The following is a 19,563-nucleotide window of genomic DNA, read 5'->3' on the forward strand; positions in this document are numbered from 1 at the left end:
ATTTAAGTAAAATTCAACAAGAAACCAGCCAAGAGTTTCAAAAACTATACTCGGCAGTGACTAATTGTTTATCTGTGTTAGAAACACAAAAGATTTCCACAGAATCATGGGACCCTGTCCTAGTAAATATTTGTGCAGCAACACTGCCTGATGCTGCTTTGCTACGATGGGAGCAAGAAAGAAATCGCCAAAATGGCATCAAATGAAAGAATTCTTAACAAGTCAGTACGAAATGGCTGAGCGAGTTGACAAAAAAATAGTCAAGCCAAAAAATTATCAAATTGAGTCGAATAAAAACTTTTTTAAACCCCAAGCCAGCAATAATATACAATATCATAGGCACGCTAATAGAAGCTAAACATTCGTGTCTAATCAAACAACTAATTGCCAATAATTGTGTGAAATTTATGAAGGAGGTCATAATATAAGACCTTGCGATAAGTTAAAAAATGTCTGTTTCAGATAGGAACATTTTTGTCCGACAACATAAACTCTGCATAAACTTTCTGTCCAATTCTCATGGGACAAAAGACTGTGAAAGCAAATTCAATTGTGTGCACTCTCAACGAGGACATCATTAATTGCTTCACATAACCAATTTCCAGAATATGAAACAAAACCATATAAAATCTCTTAAAACTACTGGCTTAGTGGCCACAACTATATCATGTAGTCCCAAGATATCTAGTCCCGAAAATAGGGAGGAACAAACTCCATTTAGAAAATCAAGCAAAATCCTTTGACCCACAGCGGTCATATCTATTGAACATAGAGGACAGTTGTTCAAATTAAGAGCATTAATAGTTGAAGGCTCTCAAAGATTCTTTATATCATCTAAGGCTCAAAATCAGCTAAAGTTGCCAGTTAAAAATTCTAATTTTCAAATTTCGGGAATGGGAGGAAGAATTATTCAAAAACGTTGAAACCACTCGTGCACCCTGCTACGGGATAGCCAATCATCTCCATAAACTTGTTTCACCAATTGAAACGTTTCGGTAAAAGTTTTACCAACACAAACATACTGACGCTTAAACGCAATAACTTCGATGAAATGTCATGAAATTAGCACTAGACAATCGATAAAAATAGCAGATTCTAACTCACCAGTCGACATATAAAGGGCGCCACAAGGGGGCGCTAGATTCAAAGCGTCCTGTTTACTTTGGAACACACCTTGTATGATAATGTGATGGATGAATATCTTGACCTCAATCCCAAGGAAGAAACTGTACCATATGAAAAAGTATGTAAAGGTGGATATTTATTCTTTTATCTTCCACATCATGAGAAAATAAGACATTATAAAATTAGAACAAAAGTACGATATTTTCAATGCCTCTAAGTATACGAGTTCAGCCAAATCACTCAATGATGCACTATACATAGGGCCAACCTTACAACCAAATCTCATGCTGCTAATAATAAATTGGCAAACATGTTTTTAAAGGGAATGTAGAGAAACTTTATAGACAATTTCTAGTACATAAAGATGACCGAGATTTCCAACGTATAGTCTTCCGCAAATCAAGTAATAGTCCAATCAGCGACTACAAACTTAAAACCGTCACCTTTGGCATCAATTGCGCAGCCTATTTGGGGATCAAGGCACTGCATGAAGTGACAAAAACGTGTGAAACAAATTTGCCTTTAGCAATTTCTGTGTTACAAACAGAAACATACTATACGTTGACGATATTCTATCAGGTAGCCTCAGTCTGTCATTAGCGTGCAAATCACTATCTCAACTGATCAAAGCACTAAATTCAGCATTGCATACTATTTCCGAAATTAGAGTATTCTAAATTTCGTCCCTAATTAAAATGTAGAAATACATGGCTTCTAAGATGCCTCTGAAAAGGCCTATTGTGCAACAATTTACGTACGCACTCAGTACGATAACAAAATATCTTCACATCTTTTGGAAGGAAAAGCTAAATTTGCACCCTTGAAAACACTAAGCCTGCCACGGCTCGAAGTGAATGGCGCACTTCTGTTATCAATAATTGTTTCAGTTGTCCAATCCCATCTCAATTTAACAATTCACAAAATGTATCTTTGGTATAATGATCCTTCCTCACAACTATAGCGCGCCGACCTGCAACATGCTAAGATCAGCCTCATCATGTATACACAAGCTCGCTTTTTCAGTCGGGAAAAAATCAAAGTTTCTCCAAATACGACCGTTTTAAATCCATTCTTGGACACTAAGGAACTAATCCGGGAAAATGGAAGACTATCCAATTCCAGCCAACGAACAGCATCCCATTTTTATACCTGAGAAATCTCGTTTTACTCATTTATTTCTACATAATATATCTTCACCACCTTACATTGCATAGTGAACATCGCTTGATAAAGCAAATGGTCCAAAAAGAATTTTATATACCGCGACTAAATCCTCAAATCAAAAAGACGATTTTTATGTCTTTACCATTACTGGTGTTGACTTTGCTGTTCCTATCCTGAGGCCTCTTTTTTAAGATCTTCCTCATTTAGTAAAGGGTATGTGGCTGTCCTTGTATGGTTTACGACAAAGGCAATGCACTTCGAGCTATGTTCGAATCGAACTACTGCGGCTTTTCTAGCAGCATTTGCACTCCTTATCGGGCGATGGGAATTTCCATCAAAAATTATGAGCGACAATGGAAAAGACTTTGTTTGCGCTTAAAGAGTCACAAAGTAAGAGTTTGTAAAACTCATGAAAGAAGGGGTACTGCTTGTTAAAAAAAATGCAACCCAAGGGATCGATTGTCGGTTCAAGTCTCCATATTCTCCCCACATGGCCGGACCCTGGGAATCCAGATAAAAAGCTTTAAGTCCCATTTAAAGAAAACGGCAGGTATTCATAAATTGAGTTATGAGAAGTTTACTACAGTGCTCTCTCGTATCGAAGCCGTACTAAATTCACGACCTATCTCGCAAGATCCCTCCCATTTCACAGCTCTTACACCTGGTCATTTTCTCAGAGGAGCTCCACTTCTCGCCATACCTGAGACAGAAGGAAACTCACTCAATTTAATAAACCCATGAAAAAAAATCAAAATTCATCATCATGAATTCAGCCTTAGATGGAGGAAATATTACCTCATAGATCTCCATAAGAGACATCGGTGGAAAACGATCCAGAAGGAACCCAGTGCGGGTGAATGCGTCATCATACAGGACGAATGCATTCCCCCAACTGAATATAAGAATAGTAGATGTACGAACACAAACTGGCTTGCTAACTCGACCACTAGTAAAATTGTGTTTCCTTCCAAACACCGAAGAACCGGTCAGAGAAACCCTTGAAATTAAGTGCATAAATAAAATCAACCGACAATTAACTCGAAATAAACTGTTTTACAATCCGTGCATACAAGCCAAAAACCTAATGAACACGATTAAAGTTGAACAACCAAATAATATAATAACACATATAAATAAAAATGTAATATAAATACATAAATAAATATACATATGTATATACATATATGTATATATATAAATCGTCACCTGAAATGCAAAATAACGTATCATCACAAAATTCGAAATTGAGTGTCTTATTGATTACGCTTCAGTACTTCAAATTACATACATAATATTACACATGTACATATGTTCAACATTTTCAGGTTATGCGGTCAGATATAAACCAGTTTTAACCAATATTAAAATTTTGTTTCACTCATGCTCCATTTTATTTCGTGGTTCATTCATGCCACTGTAAATTTCCGAAAATGTTGTTAGGTTATTTTGAAATAATGATTAATCGAAAAATTAAAACTAGATTGAGTCAAAACAAATTTTCTTATGTATTATTCCTACCAACGTACATATGTGGCTCAAAACTTAGAAATCTCTGATAATAACTTTATGTTTGCAGGCATTCACATTTCTTTGGATGATTTAACCAAATGTGGAGTGAAAGATAAAATTAATATTCGAGCATTGCAAAACGATTTGGGTCCAAACGAAGACATAACCGCAGTTTATGCGAATAAAAAAGATTTTGAACAAACCGAAGGTGTAAAACAAGCTTTCTCATCTGCACCTAAAAGCGATACTGAATGTGGGCCTATTGATGGCATACCTGACATCTCAAAACCTATGCCAAACGGAGAATCATTCAACAATTTGTTTTTTAAGGAAAATATAAGCCCTAAGTACGAAACATCGCATAATAATTTGGGTAACATGGAAGACTTAACCCCACAGTGTGAGAGTAAACATCATTCTGGACCAACCGATAATGCAAAAGAAGCTTTCACACCTGAAGTTGAAACCAAAAATGAATGTCAGTCTATTTTGAGCATATCTGACTTTTCAAAACCAATATCACGTAGAAAATCCCTTAACAATTCGCCTTTTATGGAAGTAGTAATAACAGAATATGAAAATCAAAATAGTTCTCAACCAACTGATGATATTAAAGAAAAGGTCACATCTGCAAAAATAGAAAATCAAAATCCCTCTAAACCAGGTGACGATATCAAAAAAACGCACACAATGAAACAGAAAAGTGAAAGTAAGGTTCTTAATGATTTGGACCATACAGAAGACGTAACATTAGTTTTTAATCAGCCAAATAATTCTAAATCAACTGGCAATATAGAAATAGCTTTCATATCTCAAAAAAATTATAACGAATATGAATCGCTTGATAAAATATCTGATATTTCAAGATCGAGAACTCAAGTGCCTATCAATTTGGCTAATGAGGAATGCGTAACCACAGGTTATGAAAATAAAAATCATTCTGAACCAATTGATGATATAAAGGAAGCTTTGATATATGCAATCAACGAAGAAAATGAACTAAAGTCTATTGATAGTTTCAGTGATATTTCACAATCCATGTCTTATGGAAAATCCCGCTACAGTTTGGTTAATAAAGTAGACGTAACCCCACAGTATGAGAGTAAACATCGTTCTGAACCAATTTATGATACAAAAGAAGCTTTCACTTCTGAAGTCAAAACCATAAACACCATCGATGCCATATCTGATTTTTCAAAGTCCATAACATCACTTAACAATTTGGTTTATAAGGAAGTAGTTATTACAAAACATGAAAATCAAAATAATTATGAACTAACTGATGATATCAAAGAAACGGCCACATCTGAAATGAAGCAGGAAAGTGAAAGTGAGGCTTTTAATGGCGTAACTAGTATTTCCAAACCAATAAAACATGAAGAATCCCTTAACAATTTGGCTTCTAAGAAAGTTGTAATTACAGGATATGAAAATCAAAACCATTCTCAAACATCCGACGATATCAAAGAAACCGTCGAATCTACATTAAAAAAAAAATATGACAGAGAGGCCTTTGATAGATTAACTGATATTTCCAAACCCATAACCCATGAAGAATCGCTTAATAATATGGCTTATAAGCAAGTGGTAAATACAAAATTTGAAAATCAAAGTCACTCTGAACCAGGTGACGATATCAAAGAAACGAAAACATCTACAACAAAACTGGAAAGTGAAAGTGAGTCTTTTAATGATTTGGAATCAACTAGTAATGTAAAAAGAGCTTTCATATCTGAAATAAAAAATTATAACGAATATGAATCACTTAATAAAAAATCTAACATTACAAGATCGATATTTCATGGAAAAGCGGGTAACAATTTGGCAACACCCATTAATTACAAAAACAATTCTGAATCAATTCATAATTTGAAAGGTGCTCATACATCTGAAGTGCAAGATGAAGCGGCCAACAATTTGGCTCAAAATAAACACATAACTATCGTATGTAAAAATAAAAAAGAATTTGATTTAATTACTAATGTAGAGGCTTTCACATCTGAAGCCGAACACGGAAATGAATGTGAGCCTATTGAGAGCATACCTGATATTTCACAACCCTTATCACAGAGAGAATCGGGTAACAATTTGGATAACAAGGAAGGGGTAACCACATTTTATGAAAACAAAAGTCATTCTGAACCAACTGTTGATGTGAAAGAAGCTTTCACATCTGCAATCAACAACGGAAATAGACCTAATTCTGTTAATAGTATCTCTAATATTTCACAACCTATATCATATGGAAAATCGCGTAACAATTTGGTTTTCAAGGAAGACGTAACTAAAATTTATGCAAAAGAAAGTTTCGCAACTCAAATCAAAAACTATAAAGAGAATGAGTCGGTCGATAATACTTCCGATTTTTCAAAGTTTTTTAATCACGCAGTAGCGTGTAAAAATTTGATTCTCATAAAAGAAATAACCACAATTCATGACAATAAAAGCCAATTTGAGCCAACTTGTTATGTTAGATGTCAGTCCCCATTTGAAGTCCAAAACGAAGCGCCTAACCATTTGACACAAAACAAAGACAAAGCTGAAGTTTATGACGTTGAAAAAGGGTTTGAACCAATTGATGTTGTAAAAGATGCTTTAATAGGTGCAACCGAAAACAAAAAAGCATTTGAGCTTATTGAAAGTATATCTGATATTTCACACCCCTTGAGAAATAGAGAATCTCGTAATACTTCGGCTAACAAGGAAATCATAACCACAGTTCTTTCTGAATCAGATGATGATGCTAAAAAAGCTTTCATATCTGCATTGAAAATCGTAAGTGAATGTGATCCTTTTGATAGCATACCTGTTATTTCAAAGCTCGTACCAGATGGAGAATCGCCTAACAATATGTCTTATAAAAAGGGAATATTTGCAGGAAATGAAAATCACAATTATTTTGAACCAACTAATGAAGTCAAAGAAGCGATCACATCAGCAAAAAAACTGGAAAATAAAAGTGACTCTCTTGATGGCGTAACTAACATTTTAAACCCCATAACAAAAGAAGAATCGGGTTTAAGTTTGGTTCATACGGAAGACATAACTACAATATTTAATCTGTCAAATAATTCTGAGTCAACTGATAATGTAAATGATGCTTTCGCATTCCAAATAAAAAATTATGTGGATTATGAGTCGATTGACGGAATATCTGATATTTCAAGATCGATAGCTTATGATGAATTGCTTCACAATGCGGTAACTCCAGCTCATGACAATAAGAAATATTTTGAACGAATTTATAATGCGAAAGGGGCTCATATGTCCGAAGAGCAAAAAGAAGCCCCCAACAATTTGGCGCAAAACGAAGCCATAAACGAAGTCTATGAGGATACAAAAGATTTAGAACCAATAAATGATGTAATAGAGGCTTTCGCAGGTAAAAACGAAAACGTAAATGTATGTGAGTCTATCGATAGCATATCAGATATTTCAAAGCCCGCACTACATGAAGAATCACTTCACAATATGTCTCATAAACAGGGATTAATAGCAGGACATGAAAATCAAAATCTTTCTGAACCAACTGTAGATGTCAATGGAAGGGTCAAAACTGCAATGAATGAGGAAAGTGAGTCTGTTGAAGGCATAACTGATATTTTAAACCTCATAACACGAGGAGAATGGGGTTTCAAATTAGTTTTCACTAAAGACATTACAACAGTACATGAAAATACAAATCATTCTGGACCAATTGATGACGCAAACGAAGCTTTCACATCTGCAATAAAAAAAACAAATGAATGTGCTGATAGCGTATCTGATATTTCAAAGCCCGTGTCACAAGAACCGTTCAACAATGTGTCTTATATGCCTGGAATTGCAGATGATAACAAAAAAACGCTCACATCTTCAATGAAACAGGAAAGTGAATTTGAGCCTACTGCTGGCATATCTGATATTTCAAACCCTATAGCACATTTGGTTGAGAAAGAAGACGAAAGCCTAGTTCAAGAGAAGACAAAGCTTTCTGAGCTAACTGATTATGAAAAAGGAACTCTCAGTTTTGCAGTCAAGCTCGAAAATAAATGTGTACTTGTTGATGGCTTATCTGTTATTCCAAACCCTAAAGCAGATGAAGAATCCATCAATGATTTTGTTCCCAAAGCAAGCGTTACCCCAATAGACGAAACCAAAAGGAATTCTGAACCACTTGACCTTTTAAAAGAGGACTTTAAATTTGCAGGAAGAAGCGAAATAGAACGAGAGCTGTTTAATGGAATATTTCACGAGACATGTGAAGAAAAATCCGTTGGATTGGAAACGGTCGTTACTTTGCATGAACAAGGTATGTATGATACAACTTTAATGTTATTACCTATGAATTATGTTAAATTAATTTTATTATCATTATAAACCAGTAAATGCAAACATTTTATTCTCCTGCAATTTGCAAGGATCAAAGCCAAGAAAATACCTCCATATGTTTGTAAAGCTAGGTAGGTAGGTAGGTAGGAGTGCAGCCCTATCGGGCTCAATTAGCACTTGATGTGCCATTTTGATACACTATTCGTAGAACCTCCTGTAACTGCTATTACGTTTCACCTTCTCTCTCAAACCATTTTGAGGTTTCGATGAAACTACTTATGTCCGATATGCTTTTGGTGGAAATCTATTCAAGGTTTGGTGCTTGGTGGATTCCGAGTGTTTTGTGTCGGATCTGTGCTAGAGCTGGGCATTCGCAGAGAAAGTGGAAGATTGTTTCCTTGTTCCCTGCTACTCCGCAGCCACGGCAGATGTCGTTGTAGGGCACTCCCATTTTGGACGCATGTTCCCCAAATGGCCAGTGCCCTGTTGTGGTAGCTGTTATTCTGTAAATACTTTTTCTTGACCTATTTAATAAGTCATTGGTTCTTTTCCTGTCATATGTTGGCCATAATTGTTTAGTTATGACGCATTTTGTAGTGTTTTTCCACCTGTTGTTTGCAATTTGCTGAAATTGTCTATTGATCTCTCCTTTTATCGATCCAAGCGGGAGTTGCGTCGTCAAACGACTCCACCACTGTCAAACTCGTCGACACACAAAAAAAGACAAGTATTTTTTAAATATTTTTATTTCTCTGAAATGTAAGTTGAATCTTCAGATTCAACTACATACATATGTACATATATAAGATATGCCGGGTCGTTGATGCTGAGGAATATCAAGTCAGCACAACGGCTTCAGGTAAATTTAGCAAGTAAGATTTTTATAAAGAATATGTGAAGTCAGCACAACGGCTTCAGGTAAATTTAGGAAATAAGATTTTTGTAAAGAATAAAATGATGATTAATAAACTGGACGGCAAGCCGCTCAGTACGGTAAACCGGAGTTTTATTATATCGTAATTGGCGCAGTCGGTAGGATACGGTTCCATATTCTCTCTCAGCTTCGCTCAGCTAGCAAAGAAAGCTAAATAAAAGCTAAATAAATTATTATTAAACAAAAGTACCATTATTAAAAGAAAAGTGACAAAGATACAGCTAATCATATAAATCCCAAAGCAGAACAAAATATTACATTTGAGTTGGAAAATTATAGCAAAAGCAAAAACATAATTCAAAAAGTGAAAAAATTTGTGAAAAGTGCAAAACAAAAATTATTTTGAGAAAAAATAAAGAAAACTGTTGAAAACACTAAAACGGCAACAGCGGAGACAGCAGAAGCAGCTTTAACAAAAAAAAAAAAAAACAAACAGCAATATAAACAGCAGCAACAGCGGAGACAGCAGCAAGATCTTCAGCAAAAAAAAAAAAAAAAAAAAACAAACAACAACATCAACAGCAACAACAGCAGCAGCAGCTATAGTGCAGAAAAGTATTACAAGTGATGGAGCTGACCGGAAACGAAGGCGGCGACGAAAACCACGAGAAGGATGGTGAACGAAATTCAAGCTACTGACAGCGGCAAAGGGAAAGTGAAATATTTATGATCAGCAGGGAGAAGAGAAGTTTCTAACAGCAACAACATTAACAAAAAGCAACAACAACAACATTAACAAAAGCAAGAGCAGCACCAACAGCAAGGTAAAATACTATTCAACTAATAATTTAGTAATTTAAGTAGTAGTTTTATTTGAAGCCAATACTTTCTTTGTAAAATGTTTCAATCAATTCAAAAACAATACCATTAGAAAAAGAAACGAACAAACGAGAAAAGAAAAACAAAAAGCAGCAGTAGATACAGAAGTTAATTTGTTAAAATTCCTTTAAAATATAAAATTGCGTACTTAGATTATGTGTGTAAAGTTATAGCACTATATATATGAAATATAAAAGCTACTTTTAAGGGAAATTATGGATTTTTTGTTTGAACCTCTACCTGAAACAAATTTTCAAATGAATACGGAAGAGTTACGTTTATGGCAACGAAATGCCATATTCGAGTGTGAATGTGATAATTTCATTAATAGACGGATAGAAGCTGGTCGAACACACCTATTGCTTTTCGAACGAGAGGGTTAAGTGCAATTCGAAATCCTTAATGCTAATGGAAATAATCGCTATTTAAGTGAGCGAAGGTGGCAAAAGTGCTGACATCAATAAAAATTAATAAAATATTGTATGTATCTTAAATATTTATGAAATTTTTAATAAGACATCTCAATTGAAAAAAAATTCTTTGGAATTGTATCTATGTAGCTCGAAATTTGTAGCACTTTACGGTAATTTTTAATAAACCATATGATTTGTTAATAGAAAATGATTCCTTTTTTAAAAAAAACGTTAAAACCATTGATATCGAAAAAAGGACAATAATTTTAAAAAATGGTGTGAATCTTCCATTCTATATGAAAACTATGCAAGAGCAAGTTTATTCATTAGATATAAGTGAAGTAAAAAACATCAACCTTGATCATTTAAAATCAAATGAGAAAAAGGAAATCGAAAAAATTATTAAAGCATTTCAATAAACTTATCTAATTAGAAAAAGTCACAGTAGATATAGCTCACCTATTCTTATAATACCGAAAAAGATAGATAATTCAGGAATACAAAAATTCAGGCTAGTGGTTGATTATAGGAGGTTAAACCAATTGACTGTAGGCGATAAGTATCCTCTACCGAATACTGAAAGAATCTTAGATAAATTGGGCAAAGCACAGTACTTTAGCACCATAGATCTAGCAAAAGGTTGCCATCAGATTTTAATGGCAGAAAGGGACATCCAGAAAACAGCTTTTGTCACTCCGGCAGGACGATATGAATACGTCCGAATGCCTTTCGGGTTGAAAAATGCCCCAGCTACTTTTAAGAGATTTATGAATGATAGAGCAGAACAATTAATAAAATATTTAAATGCCGAAAATGTAGAAGTCCATCACACAAAACCAAATAGCCATACAGGAAATGCAGACATTGAGAGACTGCACTCAACCTTGTTGGAAAAACTAACAGGAATTGAGGACTCTAGTCTTTCAACAGAAATGAGGATACAAATTGTTATATGCAACTATAACGATAGGTACCACTCAACTATCAAATGTTCTCCAAGGGACGCCAAAGAAAACATTTGTCCATCCATATTACAAGATAGAATAAATACAGTAAAACAGAAAACAATAGCCAAATTAAATCAAAACAGAGAAGAATATATAGAAAACAGACAAACAGGACCAATTAAAAACTACAAAAGAGTACGGCATAAGGATCAACCATATTTCAGAATCTTTCCCTTACAAAACGTCCATCCGGCAAATATAAAAAGACCAATGAAATTAGCAACATAGAAAATCCAAATGAGGATGATGACGATTCATTCAGTCTAAGGGCATTTAATGGAGATAATAACATTTAATTTTTTTTCTACATATATATACATGATTTTTTTTACCCCAGTGGGTAAGGGGTCTTTCTAGAATATACCCATGGTAAGAGATGCCTGTCGTAAGAGGCGACTAAAATCCAATTTAAGTTTTTTTAAATCAAAACCTAAAACGGTTATACATTTTTACTTTTACAGATGACGATAGTAATTATTTTTTTAACAATAATCATATCATTGGTGACAGCACTTTTGCAAATTACACCAATAATAGAAGATGCGGGGTATACAATTATACAAACAGCGGACATAGAAATAGTTAACGAAATAAGTACAGTTATACATACTATAAATCCGAACAAGATAGCAGACATAGTTGATCAGGTTAAAGAAAATATTGAAAAACTAAATATTGAAAATAAAGAAATGTTGTTTGATGAAATAAAAAATATAAAAGCAAAAATCACATCAATAACACCGAATATCAAAAAGAGAAATAAAAGAGGCTTGATAAATATAGGAGGAATAGCATATAAATGGATGTTTGGAGTCATGGATGATGATGACAGACAAGACATTTTGAACCATTTAAAAATTATTGAAGAAAATGGCCATAATGCCATTGTAAATTTAAATAAACAAATAGTAATTAATGAACATTTAAATAGATCACTAAACTTATTAAAAGGAACTATAGAATCAGATAGGAAACAAATAATAGAAACTTTAAATATAATAAACAAAGAGGAAAATAGAATTGAAAGTAAAATTTTGTATAATGATGAAATGAATAAACTAAAATTCATAGAAAGTAAAGTTCAAGAAATACAAAATAATATAGCGGCGGCTAAATACAATATGGTACATCCAAGTATGTTAACTAGGGAAGAAATTGAAAAATACGAGATTGATTTTTACAAACTAAAATTATCAAAAGTAGGAGTAGTAGTATACAGAAACGATACAATAATATTTGCAATTCAGATACCAAGAACATTTTTTCAAACTAAGATTCAATTAATAACCCCAATGCCAAATAGAAATAAATTACAAATTATTGAAAAAGAAAAATTCGTTATAAAAATTGGCGAAAACTATTTTGATTATGTAGAAAATAAAGCATTTAAAAATCTAAAATTGAGTAAAAGCTGCATATTTTCAAATACTTGCGAATTTAAATATAATAACAAAACATCAATACAAGAAATAAGCGATGACACAATATTAATAAGAAATGCAAAAAATGATGTAATAAAACAAAACTGCGATGACAGAAAAATTGTATTAAAAAATAACTATATAATCAAATTTGTAAATTGTAAAATGGAAATTTTAAAACAAGAATTTAAAAATAATAAAACAGAATATATTCATACAATTATATACCCTGCCGAAAAATTAAACCAAAGTTACACACCAAAATTAACATTCAATGATATTGCAATAAAAAATATAGAAAACATAAAAGAAATTGCAGAATTAAAATACCATAAAAATGTATCATATGGTATTAATATATCATTGATAATCATTGTAATGGTAGTAGTAGCAATCCTAGTAATAATATTAAAGAAAAAAACAACAAAAATAAAAATTGTAAATACAAGAACTCAGGAGAGTTCAAACAGTAACGCTGGGGGAGTTGCGTCGTCAAACGACTCCACCACTGTCAAACTCGTCGACACACAAAAAAAGACAAGTATTTTTTAAATATTTTTATTTCTCTGAAATGTAAGTTGAATCTTCAGATTCAACTACATACATATGTACATATATAAGATATGCCGGGTCGTTGATGCTGAGGAATGTCAAGTCAGCACAACGGCTTCAGGTAAATTTAGCAAGTAAGATTTTTATAAAGAATATGTGAAGTCAGCACAACGGCTTCAGGTAAATTTAGGAAATAAGATTTTTGTAAAGAATAAAATGATGATTAATAAACTGGACGGCAAGCCGCTCAGTACGGTAAACCGGAGTTTTATTATATCGTAATTCGGGCTTGGTATTAGCTCCGCCTTGGATTCATTGAGGAAAGCTCCTGCCTTTGCCAACTCGTCTGCTTTTTCGTTACCGAAAATGTTCCTGTGGCCGGGAACGCAGATCAAGTTTAGCTGGAGCTTGTCTTTTATTGAGCTTAGTGCTCTCTTGCTGTTGTGAACTGTACTGGAATTTGTCATGGGTGAAGACAATGCCAGTAGGGCCGCCTGGCTGTCCGTAAATATAGTTGCTTTATGTATATTCCCGTGGTTTTCTAATAGAACTTCGCAGGCTTTTTCTATGCCTAGCACTTCTGCTTGGAAGATGCTAGCCGAGTTCGGTAGACGTATAGAGAGAGCTATGCCTAGATCAGCGGAGAATACCCCCGTGCCTACTCCACAGTCCATTTTGGACCCGTCGGTATAGATTGAGGTGGTATCTTCCTCTACCATTGAACCTCTTCTCCATTCTCGTCTAGATGGTATCCTCACCTGGAAGTGTCTATTGAAATCCAGCTTTGGGAGAATGTAGTCTGATTTGTTAATAGTGAACTTGTTTAGAATTACACTATGTCTGTAGTTCTGCTGATTCCAACCTCCCAATTCTTTTATTCTTATCGCCGCAATAGCTGCTGTTTTGTGAATAAAAATGTCCATTGGTAGTTGATGCAGGATCACATTGAGCGCACCAGTCGGACATGACCTGATTGCACCCGTAACACCCGCACATGCTGCTCTTTGTATTCCATTTAATTTTCTAATATTGTATTGTTTGTTTAGCGCTGGCCACCATACCAGAGCTCCATATGTAAGTTTAGGTCTTATGACAGCCGTATACATCCACATGATTATACTTGGTTTAATGCCCCAATTCTTGTTGACGATTTTCTTACAAGTATAGTAGGCCATGTATGCTATATTTATTTTACATATTTATTTTCCAGGACAGTTTGGTGTCAATCTCCACCCCCAAGTATTTAGCTGTGGGGGATAGAGTGAGTGTTGTACCGTTTAGTACCGGAAGTTGAAACTGAGGTATTTTGGTTCTGCTAGTGAATAGCATCAGTTCTGTTTTGTTCGGGTTAACTCCTAGACCATTGTTTTTAGCCCATAGGTTTAACCTACGAAGTGCTCTTTCCATAATCTCGCTGACTGTTGAAGTAAACAATTCAGCGCTGCAACCCATAGAAGCGGAGAGAGGACCCCCCCTTGAGGCGTTCCTCTACTCACAAAGCTTGTTTGTGTTGCAGCGCCGTTTGAAGCTATAATCTTCCTATTCTCAAGCATCGATAGTATCCATCTGCACACAGTGTCGTCTATACCACCATGTGCCAGAGAATTAATTATCGCATTTACTTCTATGTTGTTGAAGGCGCCCTCTATGTCTAGAAATGCAGCCATGGTGTATTGTTTGTGATGTAGTGATTTTTCAATTACACTTATCACCTCGTGACTTCGATAACTTCTCCGCCATTATTGTTCTTACGTGTAGATCTATTAGCCTTTCTAGTACCTTCAGCATAAAGGAGGTAAGGCTTATAGGTCTAAAATCCTTGGCATTCTCGTGTGTTCTTCTGCCTGATTTTGGGAGGAACACAACTTTACTTCTTTTCCAACTTCTTGGGATGTAAGATAGTTGTATGCTAGCTTTGTATATATTTTCTAGCCTTAGAACCATTGGTTCTACCAGTTTTTGCAGCATTATGGGCATAATCCCGTCAGGACCTGCCGCTTTAAATGGTGCAAAACTATTTATGGCGTATTTGATTTTTCTTTTGTCTACTATTTGGCTTCGATAGTCAGCTGCGTTCAGCGGTGGTTCTGGTTGAACCCTCGTTGAAGGTGTTTGCTGACTCACGGGAAACGCGTTTTAATTATTATCTCCAGAGACTCTTTTGCCGAGGAGGTCCAATCACTTCCCTCCGCCCTAATGTAGACAGTATTAATATGATCTTTGGATAGCATTTTACTCAGCCTGGCGGCTTTGTGCAACTTTCTATCGATGTACAGAAAGATCGCCATGAGTCCTTTTTAGCTTTCCTGACTGCTTTTTTGTATTCTTTCATACTGTCTTTATATGGCTGCCAGATTTTGGTTCTAAAACTCTCATTGAAAGTCTTCTTTAGTTGTGTTCTCAAATTCTTGAGTTCACTGTTCCACCAAGGAAGAGACTTGGTAAAGCTGTATGTATATTAAAAAATTATGGGAGAGAACATTCACTTTTCCCCCCATAAACTTTAATGTGGTATACCTATGAACAGGATTATGTTAAATGAATTTTATTATCATTATAAACAAGAATGCCAACATTTTATACTACTGCTAATGGGCAAAAATCAAAACCGAGAAAATACCTCCAGGTGTTGTCAAAGCCTTTATTAAAGAAGTAAGTAAGGGCTACACTTCAAACATTTCATACTCTTGCAACTTACAAGTATTAAAGCCAGGAAATACGTTCAGGTACATAAGGCTTGTTAGTTATATGACAAATTTACATCCGCTCCAATGTTACTAGAAAAATACGCTCTCTCAATTTTATTAAGATAACTGACATACATATATGCGGTATAAAGTTATCCGGAAATTCGAAAATATTCATATAAGGACCAAGGGAAGTATTGACCCGATTCAACTCATTTTTAACAAACATACGTACTGGAAAGTATTCTATCTCACACATTGTCCGATATTGTTGATTGATTTATACATTGAAGATCCTTTAAAGCCCTCTCATACCATCTCTAGGGTAAAACTCAATGTCTTTGGGGTATTTAGTTATTGATTTATCGAACTTTTAGTGGTTTTTAACAGTACCGTTAAATGAGGAGTGGGCAGGGTTATCATCCGATTTCATTTATTTTCACACCATTCTTATAGCATTTGCGCTAAGCGAATTTGCTTGTTGTAGCTTTCGCGGCTTAGAAGATACTTATGTACATGAAATCTATTTAAGGGTGGAGTCACGTTTTTTTTTTAACTTTCTTACTCACAAGTGCTCCTTGCCACTGCGATCCCCAATGCCAACTTATAGTGCTATAAGTATTTTAATTAAGAGCTTAGTTAGGTTCGATTACACCCGAACTCGGCCTTAACAAAACGAATTTTAATTAGCGATAATATCTTCATTGTTTTTCAAAATTCAAGGGTGTTACAAAATGTTAGCCCCTCGTAAGAGAATAAAATAAAAGAAAAAGGAGTTTACGGTGCTTTACTAATCAAATCGATGTTGAGAGATAACTGACAAACAAATGGTTGTATACCACTCAAAATTTATTGTTCAGTGTTGTTCTATGGCGATATGTTCAGTTTTCCAAAAAACAGACAACCATTTGCTTGGAAGTGCTTCGTGCGAATTAATTTTTACCAGAAGTCAAAAGAATATATTTTGAGCTGCACCGAAATGTGTACTCTTTATTTATACTCTTAAGACTAACCTATTACATGGTTCTTACTTCTATTTATACTAACTAGTATGTTTAATTATTAGTAGTTATAGATAGTTCGCTTAAAGTGGCCATACACGACACACATATGCGTTCGATCCGTATGTGTGTGATTGCGATTTACTCGTGTATGGGCTTGTGCGCGTGCCGATCCATGTTCGCGAAAATATTTGATTTTTTACGATCGGTGTGCACACATGTGTGTCGTGTATGGCGCTGTGTCATAGATAACTTGATACGAATCTCTTTGGTTCGAGAGAGAGCTGTCAAAACTCGCATTTTTTATAACATTTGTCAATGATGCTACTGCTGAAAAATATTAGATTGGGCATTTTATAAACAATTTTTGGGTATTTTGCAGTTTTCACATTACCACTGAGGTATGCAAAAGGCGCGTTACTGATATTATTTTTGGTTGCTCGATTCCCCAGTAGGCCTTGTCACCCATATATATAAATAATTTTACAAACTACTGACATATAATTTTGCAAAATTTTAACAACGCACTAATTTTGGCAGTTCGTTTTAGCGCTGTTCTTCTGGCATCCCGCCTTTTTCACTAACTGTTGGTTGACGGGACACTGATTGTGTTTTGTTGCCAGCTCAGAAAAAAGATCAGGGTCCGCTGCCAGCTGACAAGCGAGAGAGCAAGAAAGGAGATTCTGATCAACTTATCTATGGCTGTGTGCACACAAAATCTCATTTATCTCGAGTCGCCGAACAGTAAGATCGCGGACGAACAATTGCAAGTGTTAAGGGGGGAGCCTGTTGTAGAGGCTTCAAAAAATTGATTTTTTTGAGGATTTTTTTGGGAGGGAAAGAAATAATTGATTCTAGGCTTTATAGTTACATATGTATATACTTGAACATCTTTCATAAATATTTTGGATACGAAATCTTTGATATTCTGCCTTTGGGAAGCAATTGCTCGATGCATCTCACATGTGCATTTTTTCGGACGGCGGGCAGGATGCAGGTCGCATTTACTATCAAAACAAAAAATTCAATGAGATTCATATTTTTTAATATTTTATCCTCTAGTTAAACTAAGAAAATTCAAAAAAAAAGTGTAAAATTTTACAAATTTTTTAAAAATTTACCAAAAATTGTGGTTTTTGACCAACAAATTTTACTTAATGTTGTTTAAAAATATGTTCAAACTGGACTTTTCTCAGTTTTTTTTTAGTTTAAATAGAAGATTATTGTATGCCAAAGATACTAAACTTTGTCCCAATTCCATACGACGTTTAGTTTTTCTCTATCCTGCCCGCCATTTAAAAATAATCGTAAAAATGAAAAACCGAGAAATCGCGCTTCAAAGTTTTCGCTTTTTGCCCAAGCGCTCCTATGTATGCAAGACGCTCGGTCACTATTTCCCTTCTAGCTCAGTATATACAGTAATAAACCTTTTCTTTGTTTACATACATATACTCACCTCTTGTTGTGTTACACTTTTTTTGCTACTTTCATGGTAATCAAGGTGTTGTGTTAGCATTTAAACTACATATAAATTTTAAATTTTGATGATCGAGACTTTAAAAGATATTAAATAATGCAAGTGTTTACGTTATTTAAGTGATTATATTGAATTACTTTGCATATCTGTTCAATTTTATTGGGATATTAGTTGTTGTTTAATGTTAAATCAGTTGTTTTTTTCTGTGCAATTTTTAAACACGCTTCAAGTATTTTCAAATTTTTGCAAGCAGTAGGATACAATCCTGGGTGGTAATTTGTCGTTTGACATATACAAATTGACAGCTCGTTAGCCGTTATAGGAAAATATCAATTGGAAATTGAGTTTGAAAAGAAAGATATGTCGAAGTTTTTAATAAGAATACATATTAGTGTTAATAATAGAGTTTACATTAAAAATTGTAGAGCTTTTTATTGCTGCGAAAATTCACAACCCGACGTTTTAAAATACTTTTTGTAAGAATTAGAACATATTTTTCTTTAAGAATTTTTAATAGGCAGGAAGACAGCCCTCATTTTCGGCACATCAAATTTTTGTGCATTTCACATAGGTAACTACCTCCCCCTTCTAAAAGTTAGCTTCTGTATTTTAATATATTTAATAGAGTTGTAGGATTTTGGATGCATCTATTGTGAGAGCTTAGAAATCTTTATTAATTATTAAATTATTTTGTGCAATATTTTTATTTAAATTTTTATGTAAATTATTAATTATGTTTATTTTAAGTTGAAAAGGTGAAAATAGGCCTACCGGGGAACCGAACACCTAAAAAAAGTCTGTAACGCGCTTTATTGCAAACCTCTGGGGTGGTGTGGAAAATGCAAAACTTAAATATTGAAAAATAAATTATCAAAAATAGTATACGGATGAGAATTAGAACGATGTATTAAAAATTCAGCTTCAAATGCCTAAATATCTTCTTTCTAAATTAAAATTAATGGTAATAATATTTCAAAAACGTACGAATACAAACCGTTTTATGTTTTCTGTCTGTCAATTGAAAAGAAATACATTCAGAAGAAAACTCACGACCGAGAGATCTAAAAACAGGGCTGCTTTTTATTAATAAGAACTCACTACATAAAGAATATCTGACTATCAGTAAATGATATTTTTATGGAT

At 34.2% G+C, this 19,563-nt stretch overlaps 1 protein-coding gene across 1 annotated transcript in view; it reads left to right on the forward strand.

Annotated features, from left to right (window-relative positions):
* Positions 1–19,563, forward strand: part of LOC126764384 (uncharacterized) — a 108,411-nt gene that overhangs the window by 17,036 nt on the left and 71,812 nt on the right. Inside the window, exon 2 of the mRNA XM_050482083.1 lies at positions 3,866–8,089. Coding sequence (XP_050338040.1) covers positions 3,866–8,089 — 4,224 coding nt within the window. The remainder of the gene's footprint in view (positions 1–3,865; positions 8,090–19,563) is intronic.

Source organism: Bactrocera neohumeralis, unplaced genomic scaffold, assembly GCF_024586455.1.
Source record: "Bactrocera neohumeralis isolate Rockhampton unplaced genomic scaffold, APGP_CSIRO_Bneo_wtdbg2-racon-allhic-juicebox.fasta_v2 cluster09, whole genome shotgun sequence".
NCBI lineage: Eukaryota > Metazoa > Arthropoda > Insecta > Diptera > Tephritidae > Bactrocera > Bactrocera neohumeralis.